Source organism: Centruroides vittatus, unplaced genomic scaffold (assembly GCF_030686945.1).
Source record: "Centruroides vittatus isolate TY-2023 unplaced genomic scaffold, ASM3068694v2 contig_484, whole genome shotgun sequence".
Taxonomy (NCBI): domain Eukaryota; kingdom Metazoa; phylum Arthropoda; class Arachnida; order Scorpiones; family Buthidae; genus Centruroides; species Centruroides vittatus.
In genome coordinates, this window is record NW_027122274.1 from 235,097 (window position 1) to 253,568 (window position 18,472).

An 18,472-nucleotide genomic window follows, 5' to 3' on the forward strand; every position below is an offset into this window, starting at 1 on the left:
CATGTATTTGAGCTCTTTCATTATGATACTCTGTGCATTAATAAAAACAAAAATTTAAATAGTTTCTCTCAAACATTGGAAGTTTTTAAAATTTTATTTTTATTTTTTGCATTTTTTTTAAATTTATTTTTATTGACATAAATTTTCATGTGTCGTCTTTAGTATTTTATAAGAGCTTATTACGATACTAAATAAATTGAAATGGATTGATGCAAATAGATTTCGAAATAAAATGTAAGAAATTAATAATAATTGTGTAGATTTATAAATCATAAATCATAATTTATTTGCAAAAGTGATTACAAAATATAGAAGATTTTCAGTAACAGCAGTCGACTCCATTCATGTTTTTGAAAGTCTTTTATATTTTCTAATCTCTTTTGCAAATAAATTATGATTTATGAAGCGTGTATTTATCGTTTTCTAAACGTTCAAAATGGAAATATTCAACTAACAATAACAGAAATTTATGAAAAATACGTGATAAATAGTGCAGAAAAATATTTAAAACATGATTAAAATGTTTGGAATATTATCCAACCATAAATTCTTATTTATTTTATTTATATGTTAAAAAATTGTTAATTTATTGGCTTGCAATAAGCTTAAAATCATAACATTAAGAAATTATATATTGATTTTCAGACGCTAATGAAGTGTGATAGAGTCCACGTGAAGCTCTACCCCTCATAAAATCATATAGATAAAATCAAATAAGAAGTAAAATATGTTTGTTTAATAAAAACAATGATTTATATTATTTTACACCGTGTTATTATATAAAATAAATTTGGTGCCCTTCTGTGCAAGAAACTTAAGATAACTTGCCTTCTTAGTTTATTCTATCTAGGCCTTTCGCCTTTTTGCTATACAAATAGCTCACCCAAATATATCTTTTATTAAGATATATAATATACATAACATAAATAACATATACACAAATTAATATATATATATTTAAATAATGAAATATAAAGTCAAACCTCGGTATAGCGTCCTTATAAACAATACCACTCTCTTAAAACAACGAATACTTCGACATCTGATGTGTATCACTAAATGTACTGTACATAATTTTGGATTGTTAAAGACATTATCATCACTAAATCACGACTTTCAAACTCAAATTCGTGTGCAGACATTATTAATATACAGACAGAGCTCTGACAACGGCCACTGACGGTAACATAAAGAATTGTCGTTTTTGCAGGTTCGACTGTATATAATACTTGTTGTTTGAGGTACAGTACTTTAGTTTAACGCCATACTCGATTTAGTGCCAATTTCAGGGAATGGCGGTGTTAAATCGAGAGATACGACTGTATATATTTAAGCAACATAAGATGAAGTTAATTTATGTTTTTCTTGAATGATATGAACGATTAAATCTGTTTAACAATCACTTCTATTGTCCTGTACAATTATTATATTTATTTAGAGCTCACTTTATAATAATATAATTTATAAAAATTTATATTAAGCAAAACAAAATATTGCTAAATAGGAATTTATGCAATCGAACCTCCAATAACGGCCACCATTAAACAGCAATCATTTTTTCAGGAATGTTTCTTTTTTGAAATACACAAAAAATAACCTCTAAACAACGACCATTATTTTATGTTCGCGTCAGTGGCCGTTATTCAGAGGTTTGACTTTATTATTTAATGTATTACTGTATTAAAATTTACTAAATTTAATTACGTTTAATGGGTTTTAAATTTTTATTATTTATTTATTTAATTAATTAATAATTTAGCAATGAAGTAACGAAGGCAAACTATAGTTTCTAATATAGAATCTACAGGATTTAATAATAATTTGAGTTTTATTTGATTAATTTTACTAAATTCTTAAAATAATCTAGAAAATAAATTAAATCAATTTATTATCTCAGAATTAAGTTAAGTATCCTCAATGAAGAGAATAATAATATTATTAAATATATTTAGTCAGATTGAAATAATATAAAATGATGTAAATGAGATTTACAATCAATTCGTAATGCTTTCTCTAATACGAACCTCTGAACAACGGTCACTGATAGAAAAGATAAAAAATAGCCGTTGTTTGAAGGTTATTTTGCATATATTTTGTTAAGAAAGAATAATTTGAAAAAAAATGGTCGCTGAGGTGGCCGTTATAGGAGGTTCGACTCTATTTGTAGGTTAAACAGGGGATTACCAAAAATATAATTAATTAATTTTGATGATAGTTTATGGATGGATTTAGAGCATAAACTTTAACATTGATATTTGCCTAAAGTTATTAAGAAAGACACAAAATAATCTATTAGTAAATACAATAAAACCTGTCTAAAACGGAAAGCAGCGGTATCGGCCGAAATTTTTCGTTTTGTAGGGTGTCCTTTTTGTAGGTACAATAATTCGGGTAAATGAAAATATTTACAGTAAAGCATATGTAAACCGGTCTCGCACGGTACCATATATTTTTTCCGGTTCGATATGTTTTCGTTTTAAACATGTCTTTTTTTAACGCAGAAAATTGTTCCGTTTCGAAGAATTTTTTTTCATTAGGCAGATTTTCGTTTTATTAAGCTTCATTTTGAATAGGTTTAGCTGTACATAAGTTTCTTGCAGTCTATATAAGATAAAACAATAATAATGCATTTCAAAATCCTTACATAGAGACAATGGGCACTTTTTTAGGAGCATTTTTCTTCGAAATGCATAGAAAATGACCTCCATACAACGGCCACTATTTCTCTTCCCATCATGGCCGTTGTTTAGAAGTTTGACTTCATATATTATTTCAAAGAAGTGTACTGTATAATTTTACTATATTTATACATTAATATGCTAAATAGATACATTAATAATAGAATTTACTAGAGAAAATACTTCTTTGGAGAAAAATTGCGTATTTTTTCTAGCAAATACATTATTTTTTATAGTAAATTATTTATTGTCTGGTGAATTTATTTGTCTACTGAATACCAATGGATTTTGTCTGATAAACATAACTATTGTCTGTAATATTTTATATTAATAATATTTTTTCTACAATTGATTCTTATAATGCTTTTAATCGACATTTCATGACTTGCGGAAGACATTTCCGTAAAAACATTAGTACGAAAACTTACCACTATGGCACATTTGGCGCTTTGAGTATTACTCTATATGATTTTTGGTTGAAGACACTTAAAAAGTGTGTTTAAAAGGGCATACCACGTGGAGCAGTATCCTCTATATCGCTAAAGTACAAAATATTTGTTGCTTGCAGCACCAAAAGTGCCACAGCGGTGAGTTTTAATAATACTTTTTTTTCTTTACAGAAATGTCTTTCGCGTGTTTTGAAATGCCACTATACCAGATTAGATTGCATTTGGATTGTTAAATATTTTTCTAGACAGCGTTGAATAGAGGTACTTTAATTACAATCACCAGGTACAGTACTTGCTAGTGCTTTGTATTGATAAAAAAGAATCGTATAACTACTAAAAATTAATTAAAAACATTACAGATAAAAATTATATTTACAAGACAAAAATCTTGAATTCCATAATTATTAAACGGCAATGTTAATCAACTTAATTAGCTAATATCTATTTATTTATTATTATAAATTAAACCTTGATTTTTCTACTTTTATTTTTCTAAAAGGACTAAAAAATTCTACATCCTTCTGTAGGAATGTACAATGCCCTTGTTTGTATTTGTATTTAGCATCTCAATAAATTAAATTTAAAATTTAATTTGTACCTTTCTAATGCCAGATAAATATGTTTTAACGCAATGATGCTGAGATCATTTAATTAATTATTAATAATACAATATCTACAATAAAATGTCGCATATTATCAGATATTGAACACAAGAATTGTAACAAAGCAGTTATTACAGTAGAATGGATTTAGTTCGATATTTTTTGTTGATATTTTCTCAAACGAGAAGGAAATGTAGCAGTAAAGCTGGATTGTAAAATCTCGCATCGTCGAATATTATGTCTCTTATTGATTACAGTACTGTGATCTCACGATGCCAAGTTTTAAAATAAGTTATATTACTCCTTTATTTAAGAAATGACTCTTCGTGTAATTGTAAAATATCAATTGTTTAGTTGTTTGTAAATACTTTACCGTCTATTGTATATAATAATGTACACGTAATAAGAGTTTCAGATTAACCGTTATTCTATTTAAAACGAGATTAATCTGGAAAGAAGATGGAGTTCGCAGCGAACGAAAATCGAACTCGGACTCACCTGCATTGGATTGATAAATAAAGCAACGTAATACTTAGGCGATTTGTTAATAGGGTGCTGCTCTGAAGGACTTTTTATAGGAAACCGACCCTTTTTAAGTGTTAAACAAGGTCAGGCATGAACCCGCGATCCATGGCTTTTACCCATTTTCAGATAATGTTAGAAGCAAAGTATATTTTCATGTAATCATACGAATATATATGTACTGTACGATACAAAAATATGTATGTGTGTGCGGATGTGTAATAAATGTGTAGGCATATGCATAGTCTGTATGCTTGTTGTATGTCTATGATTTGTTTGTGTCCTATACTCATATATGTATATATCTGCATATATCAGCATATAATATACCCTTTGTATATAATAACATTTTCGTATTTTTATTTCAATTTTCATGTTGTTTACTCAAAAACCGCTGATTTAAATCAAATAAAAATTTGACAACATTAAATTTACAAAACGTCTATATATTTATTTTACTATATATGTGTGTGTGTTTTTAGGATCTGATATAAAAAAATCGATTTTGAATTTTATAAACCATAATAATCATATATAAATTATTACTGTTTCAGTACTTAAATTTTTACGAATTTAATAAAATTAAATTACCATAAAAACAGAGAAGAAAAACAATCAATTGGTTGGTGTTTTCTTCTATGTGTAATTGCCCATTTTGGATAGAGTCTCTAAAAAAAAATTATAGGCCTATAAACAAAAAAAAATAGACAGCTTATATAAAGAGACTTATAATTTTCTATCGAGTTCAAAACTTTTATTTCCAACTGCCATTTTATCACTAGTTTTGTTACTTAACTTACTTGTAGCTATCCCACTTCAACTCCCATCATTTCCTAGATATAAAGCACTCCATGCAGTCAGGCAGAAGATCCAACAATCCTAGTTAAACTATAATCTGCTCGCAGAAGATATCCATCCCATCTGTCTGTACGCAATTTTAGCGATACTGTTTAATACTAAAAAGCATTATTTATACAATAAAAACCTGTTTACCAGATTTAACTTTTGAAGAAGAGTAGAACAAATGATGGGATTTCAGTTTTATAGTGATATTTTTTTTTTCTTTTTTATAAAATTTTAAGTCTTTTATTTTAAGATTTTCAGGAAAATAAATCTAATGATTATTATACTTTTAGCAATAGATCAAATTCTCTTGAGATTAAATTTTCCGGATTCAATCTTAGAAGGATAATACACAATTTATTTACTTTGATCCGTCAACTGTGTTATATTCAGTAAACAAACACTAAAATTACAGTTTCTAGATAAAAATCCACTTAAAACATCCTATTTTCGTGTAGATAAATGTTGTTATTTTTATTTTAGAACGGGATATTTAATTATTAATGATTAAATTTGATTTTACTTTTTTAAATTAGAGTATTTGTTATACAATGTGCAGGTAATTCTTGTAAAATTGTAAACAGTTTCTGTGGAAATAGAGATAAACGACTTGAGTAAAAAGATTTTATATATATGTATAGGTGTGTATGTTGAGAGTTTGTTGACCTGCATTTTGCTTAATATCTGAGGGTCCTACTCATCAAAAAATTTGAAATTTTACAGGTATATTATTATATATGGCCATTGATGCTATTACAATTTGGCGATTATAAGTCAACGAGGAGGGAAGTTAGAGGGGTAGGAGTCATATCTGGAGTGGGGTCAGAATTAATAAAAATTTTACACGTACGAGTTTTTTGGTTCATTAAAAACAAATGTTGTTGGCATTTACAGATTTTTAAAAATTTACTCAACCCCAAATCTCCGTTCCTCCTGTTCGAGTGCCAAGAAAGTGGTACAAGAACTATTGCCAGCTTTTTTCTTAACAACGAACATACATTTATATTAAGTGTTTAATAATGGATATTGATAGCAACGCTTTAAAATAAAACAATTTCTTTGTAAATTACAGATGAATTATATACTCCCGAACGTTTGTATACTACAATGGTTACCGATTTGAGACAGACGTGCCCTGTTAAAGACTTGGCATCGATGCTTGCTAAATCGTTTCAATCTCCCATACATCGTTACATAGTGACGTCCATTCCATCCAAACCAGTAAGTACAGTTTTTTTAAATTATTAAAACTCCTCTCGCTATTTTCTTTCTTCTTTCTTTTCTGAATTTTAATACTGAACTCTGCAACGCTTACATCTTTATAATCGTAAAAATTCACTTAATGGTTCCCACAGGTGGTGCAAAAAGGGGCTAACGTTATGTGAGTTCGCTAAAGTTTAAGGTATTTTTTAGGGATTTTTTTAATAGGATTCAATAATTTAAAACTTTACCGTTACTAAAAATAGACAAACCTTTCATCATTCTGTCATTTTTGCACCTGATATGTTTGGACCTTTGCCATCTTTTCTAAAACTTTTACCAAGACCGATCGTTTATAGTTGAAACAACGATTTCTAAATCTTATCCCCCCTTTATAAAAAAAAATGTTTCTTCAAGACTCATATGTCTTTTATTGTTAGGTTCTTTTCTAGTATGAGGGGAAAAAAGATATTCATTTTCTTAAAGAAGATAAATCAGAATTTCAATTGTCCCTCAAGTCATGTGACTGCAGTCAGTAAGCTGTACAACTAGGAGATTTATTCTGTAAAAACTTGTATTTTTCTATACTTTTTTAAAAAATTGAATGAAAATTCTATTTACATATAAACATCGGCTTCACTACACTATTTATATCTGTTAGAAGTTTACAAAATGAAACAATTTTTCAATAAAAAACTTATTACATTATTCCATTACTTACTTACATACATAAACAATTTTTTTACGCTCTTGCAACTTATTTTACATAAATATAAATAATTTAAAGAATGTTATAAAATATTTTTCAAATAAATAATAATTTACATTAATTATAAATTTAATTTTCTTTAGAATAACCAAGGAAAATATACTTTACAGTACACTAAAGCATACTAAGTACATTTACAGACATATAAGTACTTTCCAGTTATATTTTTAGTGTTTTTAGTGTACTTAATAGTACACTAAAGTATATTAGGTAAAGGTCTACTAAGAAAAGTACATTTATAAGAATGTATACTTAGTAGAATTTATTTATTTTTTATTCTTTGAAAGTTATTAAATTTTATTGCGATTAGATTCTAACGCATAATCACAATATAAGGGACCGTCCATTAATTACATGTTCAGTTTTTGACTGTTGTGTACCATGACAAACTTCATCCTTTAATTACGTGTATTGTACAGTACACTAATAGTTTATGACATTGAATAAATGACTTTAAAAAGTTCTACAAATATTTTTCTAACTGAATACTAAATACACTTATAAGACCATATTTGTATGCCACTACTACCATTAAAAACGCCATATCTACAACTTCCTTTCTCCCCTTAAACTTTACTCTAAGAATTTTTCAGATAATTCTTATATTGTAATTATCGAATACAATTGTGAATATCTTAGAAGCAATACAATTCTGTAACAATATCATACACATACTTTATACGCTTTTGTAATTTATTTTATACGAATACAGCAAAACCTGTTTAAGCCGGAATTTCACGATACTAGATGTTCTTCCTGTTCGGTAGGTTTCATTTTAAACAGGTTTTTTTAACAGAAAAATCACTGCTTTCCGAAGAATTTTTCCGTCTAGACAAGTTTCCGTTTCGGACAGGTTTTACTTTACAGACAATTTAAATTCATTGTTAATAGACCTATAATTTCTATCCAATAAATAAAGTACACATCGCAAAACCTATTTTTTATTCCATGAAAATCATTATTGTGATTTCTTGCTTACGCAGGTCTTACGTCTTCCATTTTCAAAACCGTTGATCTTTGTTTTTTTTTCTTTTTTTTAAAAAAGGGAGAAATTTATCGAACCGTCTACTACTGTAGCGATAAATCACGCTCTGTTCGGAATATAATTCTGTAGTAGAGTTTATAGCAATGTTGCTATATCCGGAATCATTAGATACAGGCTGCAATGTATACAAAATGTTTCAAGTCTTATCTTTGTGATAAAATATCAAGTCATCAAGTTAAATAACTGAACGCAGAATATCTAACTATACTTAGATAAATACGTAATTATATTTTTATTGCTTTAGGGATCGACAATTTATGCCTTTTATTAACCAACTTTATAATCATTAATTTCGTTGAAGTCAAAGTAAGTAATGCGTTTGTCACCGTAACTTTTATAAAGTAGGATCGTAACGGAAGAATTGCTTCTGTAATACTTAAGATTACAATGGAGATTTTCTCATTTTTTTTAACATTAAATGTTCCCAATTCTCTAATTTACAGTCGTGTTTATAAACTTATAATAATGCCTCAAAACTTTAGAAATTAGACACCTACATACATTTATATGTAGAAAATATGTAAATAAAGCTACGCGGGAGTAAGGTATAAAAAAATAATTTTATAGAGGAATGTATAAAATTGCGTCATAAAAACAAAAAGCGTAGAAAATTACATTCGAACGTTGCATTTTCTTATTTATTTACATAATTATGTAAAAGCTGTGATGCGTATGTAGGCTAATTGTAATATATGTGATGCACGCACTCCCCACTTTTATAAAGGGATTTTGAGGGATGTAAATGATGTTCAAGGGGTGGAATTTTCAATTAAGTATAATTGATATAAAATAAATAGTGATTAATTTATAACACACTCCAATGGAAACGTGAGAAAAGCGCCTCTGAGACTCGAAGTAATGTAGTGTATGTATACAGGGTGCACCATAAGTCACGCATCATAAATGTTCGATGTGATTGCTTCGGCCTCTGTGAATTACTAAATATACGATTCTGCACCATAAAGGGCATTTTTTATCACCAAATCTCGCGATTTTCAAACTTGTGGATATATCCCGTTGTTTTATATAATCCTTGTCGTTCGAGTTCCTTCAGTTCGATTTAGTGCTAATTTCGGAGGCGAAAGGTGGCGTTATATCGAGGTTTCACTGTATGTATAAAGAGAAATAATAAGTTTTGTATAGAATAAATATATTTTAAAAATAATTACATCAGAATGAGTAATTACGAGGAAAGTTATTTGCAGATAAACGGTTAGACAGACAGAACGTTTACAGAAAATTATGCAAGAAATAATTACGTTAGAAAATAATATTTATATGTTTTAAAAAATCATTTTCACTCTGATTATTGATTTTTGAGCGATAGAGGAATTCATTATTTGCATAAAACTAGTATAGATCTTACGTCTAAGAAGTTTGACGTTTCTAAATATATTCATGAAAACTCTCGATATTCGCAAATGTAATTGATACCATGAAATATTTTAAATAAAATATATTTCATTCTTATTCAAATCTACATTTTTCAAAGTATAATTTTAATAATATCCAATTTATTTTTGTATGCAAATATCATCTTGAAATCCTTTACGTTTACGGATTTCAATTTATCAATTAATTAAAATTATTTATTTTACTATTTATTAAGAAAACATTATTTAAATTTTTCTGCTTATTTTAAGCAACATTTAAGAATATTTTAAATGAAAGAATACCATCCGTGAATTTATAAATGTATGATTTTGCATTCCGAAAGGGCTTGTCGTCACCAAGTCACGTGACTTTCAAACACTCAAACTTCTGTTGTTTTACATAACTGTTATTGTTTCTGCTCCTTCTATGTAGCATCACATTCGATTTAATGCTAACTTCGATATAGTGGCGCTATATCAAGTTTGAAGTGAAAATTTATCTGTCAAAACTTTAAAACTTGGAAACATAATTGAAATTCTGAAAGGTTAAGCTAGGGATCGTCCTTAAATTACGTAACGCTATTCATTTTTATACTTTTCAAGTGTCATTCCATCCCCGTGATGCTCAGTAACGCTAGCGCACATATCCATTCTGAAAATACGTAACGTGTCGACACTTTTTAATTGTACTAAGAAATAATACACAGCAAGGGAATATCGTACGTTACATTATTTTATTAATTACACGTTTAACGTATAAAGCAGTGATTTAAACGGTACAGTTCGCTCGACATTTTAGAAACTTTTGTTACCTGTAAAACCCTACCCCTTTGTAACGCATGATAACAATTCCTGCATACCCACCCTCTATATATGCGTTACGTAATTTTCGACAGCCCCTTGAATATAAGAAATTGTAACGAAATGTTTGTAATATTTAACTACAGACCTCCTATTGTTTCTCTTCTATCTATACTTTAGTGAAGGAAGAAAAAAAAACAGAGCAAAGGTTAACGACATTTTTCTCTATTTCAGGTGAGGGTATACGATTATAACTCACGCTACAGCTTTCACATGTGGGAAGCGATAGCATTCCTCGACCAATTGGAGCATTTTTTAAAAGAACCAACCGCAGAAGATTACGCTTTCAGAGACTCCATCCAAAATGCTGTAACATCATTCGTCCGCAGTGGAGGAGTAACTGCAACCAGCGGATGGTGCAGTTATCCGGATTGCATAGCCCTGATATCAAATAACATCACTTACGTTGAAAGTTATCAAAGAAGACAATGTAAATTTTGGTCTTCTCAAGGATTAACCGATTACGCATGGGTCAGTTAACTGATTCTACATAAAAAAACAAAAACACATTTTAATTGGTGTTTGGGATTATGATCGTGCATGTGTATCGAATGAGGTTTATAAATTCATCCAAGTTTGTAGAATATATATATAAATATATATTTCTGACTCCCTCCTACCGACTCGATGTTTTAAAATGAAAAAAAAAAAAGATTTTAAACCGAATAATTGGGTCAAAATCTTGTTTTTTTTATTGTTTTACTGGTGAATTGTATCAACCAGCAGGCCGTCGATAGCTTGTATGAGGCTTGGGGAAAAAGCGGGCTCCTTTTGCTCCTTAGTGAGCCTTATTTGTCATTTTTTTAAACAAATGAAATGCGTAGAATGTTTCTTTATTAATAAAAAGCAGTCTTGACGATTTTATTTTATATTGGTAAAAAATTAGCGTTAATTTATAGGGGTAGGAACTATTACGGGTTCCTCACTTTTTTTCTGAGAATGGGGAAAAATCTCTAGCTCCCTCCTCTCGACGGCCTTGTCAACCAGTACATGCTTTACCTTCGAATTATATAAATCAATAAAAAAATAAATAAAGGAATTATAGGATTAGAATTAATAAATCATCCCTTGAAAAAATTAATTTTAATGAAATAAATGCAAAGTAAATGTCTCATCAAATTTTTTGCTCAAAATATCTGCCATCTGACAAATCATATGTAACGATTTAAATTGCTGATATATATATAAAAATAGATAAATAAATTTTGCTTTTTTATATAAAAAATTTCTTTTTAACTTAAAATTTATTCGAGAAATTTGGCAAAGTTCCCGCGAATGAGTTCATTTTCTTGACGAACGGTTACATTCCTGTTAACATTCTAACTGAATTTTTAATTTTAATGTATTATGTAAGTACGTGGTCGAAAGAAGGATTACTATGAGAGTGGATGTGCTTTACGCTGTGTACTGAGGATTTAAATAGGATCTAGAAAAGGAAGTTCGTGTGTAGGAGACCAAGGATTATATCTGTTGGGGATTTCAAGAGATAAGGAAAACAAGAGGAATTTAATAGACTTTCTTTCTTTTTCAGTTTCATAATTTATATTTTTTCGCTTAAAAATGTATAAAACAACACAAAAACTTTTATTTATAACAGTTTTTGTGTTTTAGTTATAAATTTAATTATAAATTTTTGTGTTTTAAGAAAGTTTTTATAAAATTAGATAAAGTTCATATTTAAGAGATTTTTAAAACTCTTTTCGCCCTGTGGGTACTAAAAGGACCTTTATTCAAGCCTACTATGGGTTCAGTCAGGCCCACAATAGGGCGGTCGGGTGGGAAAGAAGGGGGATCAACGATTCCAGGACAGACTGTAATGGATTTATTCGTTAGATTTGCTGTGTTTCTGAGCTATAACATATAACAGCACTTTTCCTTTCTTATCAAATAAAGATACATGTAAAAATGTGAGAACGTAAGCTATAGACTCATAACGATAGGCTCCAAGCTGCAGCTTATTTAGGTTATTGTGCAAATCCGGCCCTAGGGACAAACAAACACCCGAAAAATTCCTGGGGTTTTTCGACCGCTCGAATTCGATCCCGGATCCCCAGAGAGATAAGCTGAAACCTAAACCACCTCAGTCGTGGAATAAACATATTAATTTGTACCAGTCATGCAATTTATTATAGAATTTGGCGTTTTTATGTAAGAACTGTATCGGTTATTTAATGTATTTATATATAAATTATCGATTCAAAGCGTTATTAATAAGAACTTCTAGCATCTCTACATACATTTTTTACACAGCTGTTGGAACATTTTATTAAAATTATAAGTGGGAACGATTATCAATATTAATAGGAACTCCAATAAGTGTGCCAAATATACTTTAGATATTTTTTGGATCATTTATTACGTTAGAGATGCCAAAAATTAAATTTATCGTGCTATTTTTTCGTGATTTATATTAATTAAATCTATAAATAGTATTATTAAAGATTTTAAAAGGGATGATACGGTTATATTATTTTATATTTGTTAACATACAGTATAACATAATACGTATTTATATATAAATTAACGCTATGACTACAAGGAGATAGGAGGGACACGTAATGAAAACTCATGATCTTAGAAACCATCTTTTGTTTCACGGGATAAGTAAATACAACATCAGGGCACTTTGCAAACGGGGGAGGCTTCTAGGAGGATTATATGGGAAACAGGCCCTGTTTAGGTGTTAGACACATGAAAAAACCCTGAAGACTCCTCTTGGCCAGACAGTTGGGTTGGACTTCTATGGAAAACTGGCCTCTATTTAGATATTAGACACGTTAAGAAAACCCGGAAAATTCCACGAGGTCAGTCCTTTAATTAGATGCGAACCCAAGAGTCAGTGTGCAATCACTGGTGGGTTCGTATTAATTCGAAGTTACAATTTTCAAAACAAATTCAAAGAGAATATTAATATCAAAATGTCATTAAACTATACTAATACGAAATAACTTAAAAACACAATTTTACTTTAATAACTACATATAAAGGTGCAATTTATTTTCCTCAAATACAATCAAACAACACAATTTTATAACCTAGTAATTGGTCTATAAACCACAAAAAACGGTAAAACACCCAATTCTAAAGACATAAATTATGTTAATACTTGGTAAAAACATTTTATAATATTTCTTAATCCAATAAAACGGGAGAATAACATAAATCCATTTTAACTCGAACACAAATCTATTATATAAGCGTTAAGGAAGATACAAACTAAAAAAAGTCCTTCATAATATAAAAAATTCAAGTAAAGTTGTATAAACTTTTAAAGCAAGAAACAATCGTTTAAAAAAAAGGAAACTCTTGGCATCTGAGTTTAAACCAACAAATGAAAATCCCAGCGGGATGGTGCTGACGGTTGACAACACAGTAAATAATTACGTGTTGGCAATTCCCAAATGGGGTTGGAGGTCGCACCTTTTAATTAATTCTTTATTTTACTGTGAACAATAGTGTTTCTATACTGTGTCAATGATAAAGGAGAAGCGCCAATATACTATATTGATAATGTGAATTATTAATGAAGACACTAATTTAGTTTGGAGTCAGATAATAAAATAAAAATCGTGTCTAGTCTGATAAGATACGTCGAAGTCATTTAGAGATTAATTAATAACTTTTCAAGCTTTAATTCATCTTTCATTCCTAAATATTGATTTAAGAGTTAATTATAAACTCTACACTTGTCTTATTTATTTGTATGTTTAATTAATTATGAATGAATTTTGTGAAATTGAGCGCAGCTCAATTTAATGTTTCCAATTCAGATAATGTCTTAAGAATGTTCCTCAGCTGAACACAGAATTTGATGTTTTGTTTTTCCATGTTAAAGTATTAAATATTAATTTATAAATAAAATTAATGTTTTAAAATTTAGAATAATTTATATATTTTTTTTATAAAATTTTTGAATCGGACACTCAATTTAAACTCATTTAAATGTTTGACTTTAAGTTCAAGCCGTTTGGATTATTTAGGAGAGGAAAATTCTTTAAAAATTTATAAAAATTTAATTTTTAAAATGGGTTTCAGTTGTTTGTTTTAGTGTTTAAATTATTTATATTTTATTTTGAAATGTTTTTATAAATAATTTTAGAGATTTTTAGCTTAGCTCAGGAAGCTTATCTTATAGATTATTGGTTTACCTTAGAGAAATTAAGCTCTAAATAATCTTTTAAATAGACACTTTTAATTATTAATTTTTATATTTTATGCAATAAAATTATAATTTAAAAAATGAGAGATCGAAAGGCCTAGATAGAGGGGTCCAACAGGACTATTTGACTCGATCTCTAGACACAGAGAGGTCCTAAATATAAGAAACGTGATATGAAAATGACATGAATTAAAGTTTCTTTTGATAAATTTATTTTTATTTTTGTTTACTTTATATATTTGTATAGCTTTCGGTGAAGAACAAGGCCCACATTTATGATTCGAGCTCCATTGTTATTTTTATCACACCTTGGACACACGTAATAAAAATATACAAATTAACTTATATTCGATTTTTTAAAATAATTTTATAAATATCATTAAAAGTTTTAAATATATTTAGATACAACTTTAACTAATTAAATTCTCCTATTTAATAATAAAACAAAATTAATTTATAATAAGAACTGGTTTTTTTGTGGTTTTAGGCCCTTTACCGCTCTGAGAGCACAAAAAGAACTGGTTATAAGAGATTGGCGTGGATTTAAAGTCTTATATTTTATTTTCTAAAAATCCGCTTCAAATTACTCTAACAAAGTTTTATAAATAATATTATGGATTATCATACGTTTAGTTTTAAATTTAATTAATTTAATTAAAAAATAGTATAAGATTACATCGTTTTCAGCAACAAAAAGAAGACATTTGTCCTCTTTTTGTTGATAGAAAATATCTTCTGTTCTCTTTAAAAAAGAGGACAGAGGTTATTTTCTAGTTCTTTAAATCTGTCTTTTGTTCAAAAGTTTTAATAGTAATTATAGAAAATTTTAGTAAAAACTGATGTTTCGTGTAATTAAACACGTTTCGAAATTTATTCTATTATATTTTTTTCGTTTATCTACCTCATAAACGAATGAATAATGAAAAATATTAGTTAGATACGAAAAATGCTTAATTTAACTACCACTCAACTGTTGATTACTGAATATAAACATGAAATATTCGCAAATTTTGGTAAATTATGTTTTTAATATCGATATCTAATGGTATTTACAGCATTATGAATGTGGTTATTTAAAATGTGAAACGAGCAACCAAAACTAAATGATCTGTGCTTCTCATTCATCATGACCACGTGTTAAGCACGCAAATTTTACTTTTAATTCGTCAGCGAGTTTACAGTTTTTCTTAAATGACATTGTGTTTTATCCTTAGTTACGGAGCTAATTATTAAATTATGCAGTTGCTCCGAGTTAAATAACAGAAATAAATAATTCAGAAATTATATGATGAAGTAAATACCTGTATATAATAAAATAGCATTTTTAATGGTACTAAATGAGTTATAATAGCATCTTTAAAGTACAGGCGGCTCAATAATCAGGTGTTTTATTTTACTGGAGAATAATGAATCGTAAACTAGTTTAGAACAATGTGTTTTCGGATTATCAAAATTGCTACAATTCTGTATTAATAACCAATAATTAATGCTTATTCTGTATCAATAACTAATATTAATTGGAAGGCCGGATGGCCGAGGCGGTTAGGATTGAATTGGATTGATGACATATGTTAACGCAAGCCCCTTGATGGGAGGCAACCACTTTTGTGTGGGTGATCTGCCAAGAAGAATGCTTTCCTGGAAAACTTACTATGGGAAACAGGCCCTTAGGAGTTGTATATGTGAAAAAAATCTACGGCCAGCTGTTAGTCAAGTGAGAACCAATCCGGAAGGGTCGAAATACCCCAGGAAATTTTTCATGGTCGGGTACCTTATGGATTCGGTCGCCCCATTGTGGGCCGAGCCGAACCCATAACGGGCTTGATAAAGAGTCCTCTTAGTTCCCATAGAGCGAAAAGAGTACGAAAAAACGCTAATGTTAGTTAATCAATGTTTGCCTTTTTTATAATTACAGTAGTTGTACTCACTTTGATGAAAAATTGTAATTTAGGCATTACAACGATTAACAGACTTTTGAGACATCATATATATATTTAGGAAAGTTTGTATTTAAATCTTAAATTTGACTCTTATTATAAAAACGAAAGCAGATTAATTAGCAAATTCTACTTTTTTCTTAAATCAGCGATCTTAACAGCTTATTTTATTAGTAATTTACAGATGATTGAAATTATGAGTGATAGTTATACAAAATTATTATAAACTGTCCGGAGATGTTTGAATCTTTTTGACACTAATTTAAGTTCCAAAAAAGTAGGACATGTCGGAGAAAACATGACGTTTTTAATATTTCGCTCAGAGCCAGGTTTATGCCTAAGCTAAACGAAATAGCTTAGGGTCTCACATTACGATGGGCCTCGTTTCATTATTATTTGATGAAGGAAGAAGGGCCTCTTGTATACTGTTAGCGTAGAATCACAACAAATTTAAATCTCTAGTTCCTCTATAAATATTATAAAGAAATTATTCTGTGAATTATTATAAATTCAGTTACTTAAAGTGCATACATTTATGCACAATTGGAGTATTTTAAACAAACCGCCGTCTTCCAGTATAATTCTGTAAAAAAGAAAAATTGCTGTTATAGATTTAGATCTAATTTTAAGCTATATTTACGATTTAAGAAATTTAGTTTGTCAAATGAATTAAATTAAACTAAATCAAATCACCTACGAGATATATGTTAATCTAGGAAGCAGCTGCAATACTTTCTCTCACCCCCACTTCTATAAAGTCATGCAAAACCAGGATTACAACAAATTTATTCCACTTAATTATATGGAAGGAAGCTATCAAATAAATTTCAATTTTAAATATTTGACTGAAGTCGTAAAATTGTGTAAGATTCCTATTTTACTATCCAATTTAGGTAAATAGGATTGAAGGAAACTAATTAACAAGCTGATGGGGCGGATCCGGAAAATGCTTTTGTTAAGAAAATAGATTGTAGATAAGGCGAAAAAAACTTGTAAGGCAAACATGAATAATTCAAGATAAAAAACAATGATAACGTCTGCAACAACATCTGATTTGCATCAACCTGTCAGACCCGCTTTCATTCCTACAGAAATGCCCAAACTGCTTATCGAAATCAAATCTGACGAACACAAACTCTGTATCGATCTTTCCATTCGGAAGAGGACCAAAGCCGGAATGCTTCCATAGAAATCTCGCCACTTCACAAGCAAACTTTTCCTTCCCCCCTTTGCAGAAGAAGCGCCATTTACAAAAGGAAAAGTATCTTACGATGAAAAAGATGAGATCCGTTATATAGAATGTCACTTTCCTTTTCTTTTACTTTCTTTTTTATAAACGGAATTTCTCGATTTTTCTGCTCCCCATTATTATAGATCTATACTTTCTCCCCTTTGCATTTTTTTTTCTTTCTTTTTTTTAAGGAGTTTCCGATTTTCTGCTACCGCGCCATTTTGTAAAATTCAACGCTATCGCGCTCGTATTTATTTTTTCTAAAACAGGGGTTTTCCTAAATTTTATCAAACTTGACCCATTCATTATTCATGTAGAATGTAGTTTGCTTCTCCTTTCAATATCTCGCGTTTTTAATTTCCTTTCCTCCAATTTTTTTTCCTTTAAATAAAACGTTTCCTGTCCTATCTCTCTCCCACTTCTTCGCTCCTAAAAAACGATCTCCATCCCTCAATCTGCTTCTAAAATGATTTACTTCCTATCTACTTCTTTATAAAATATATTTAATCTTCTTTATTTTTGCTTACTAAAGTTTCCTTTTTTTGTTTTTTCTTCCAAAATACAGGACCAGATACCTTACTGCACTTACATAATGATTCCATTTACATGTCCGAGAACAAACAAGACATTCCATTGGATTTTTTAAAAATCTTTCTAGAACTAAATAGGTGTTATCTGGAAATTACATTCCCAATTTGGGGGAAATGATACTTGTCTTTTTTTTCTAAAGCGCTAATGTTTTTATCAAAATAACAAAACCTTAGAAATCGTTAATGACTGGCGGATTGTCTTTTTTTTCTGCT

The 18,472-nt window shown here is 29.1% G+C and overlaps 1 protein-coding gene across 1 annotated transcript in view; it reads left to right on the top strand.

The window, feature by feature from the left end:
- LOC136977973 (para-nitrobenzyl esterase-like) overlaps nt 1-11,377 on the top strand; it is a 59,148-nt gene extending 47,771 nt beyond the window's left edge. Inside the window, exons 8-9 of the mRNA XM_067273589.1 lie at nt 6,167-6,315; nt 10,517-11,377. Coding sequence (XP_067129690.1) covers nt 6,167-6,315; nt 10,517-10,822 — 455 coding nt within the window. The 3' untranslated portion in view covers nt 10,823-11,377. The remainder of the gene's footprint in view (nt 1-6,166; nt 6,316-10,516) is intronic.
- Nucleotides 11,378-18,472: the final 7,095 nt, after the last annotated feature.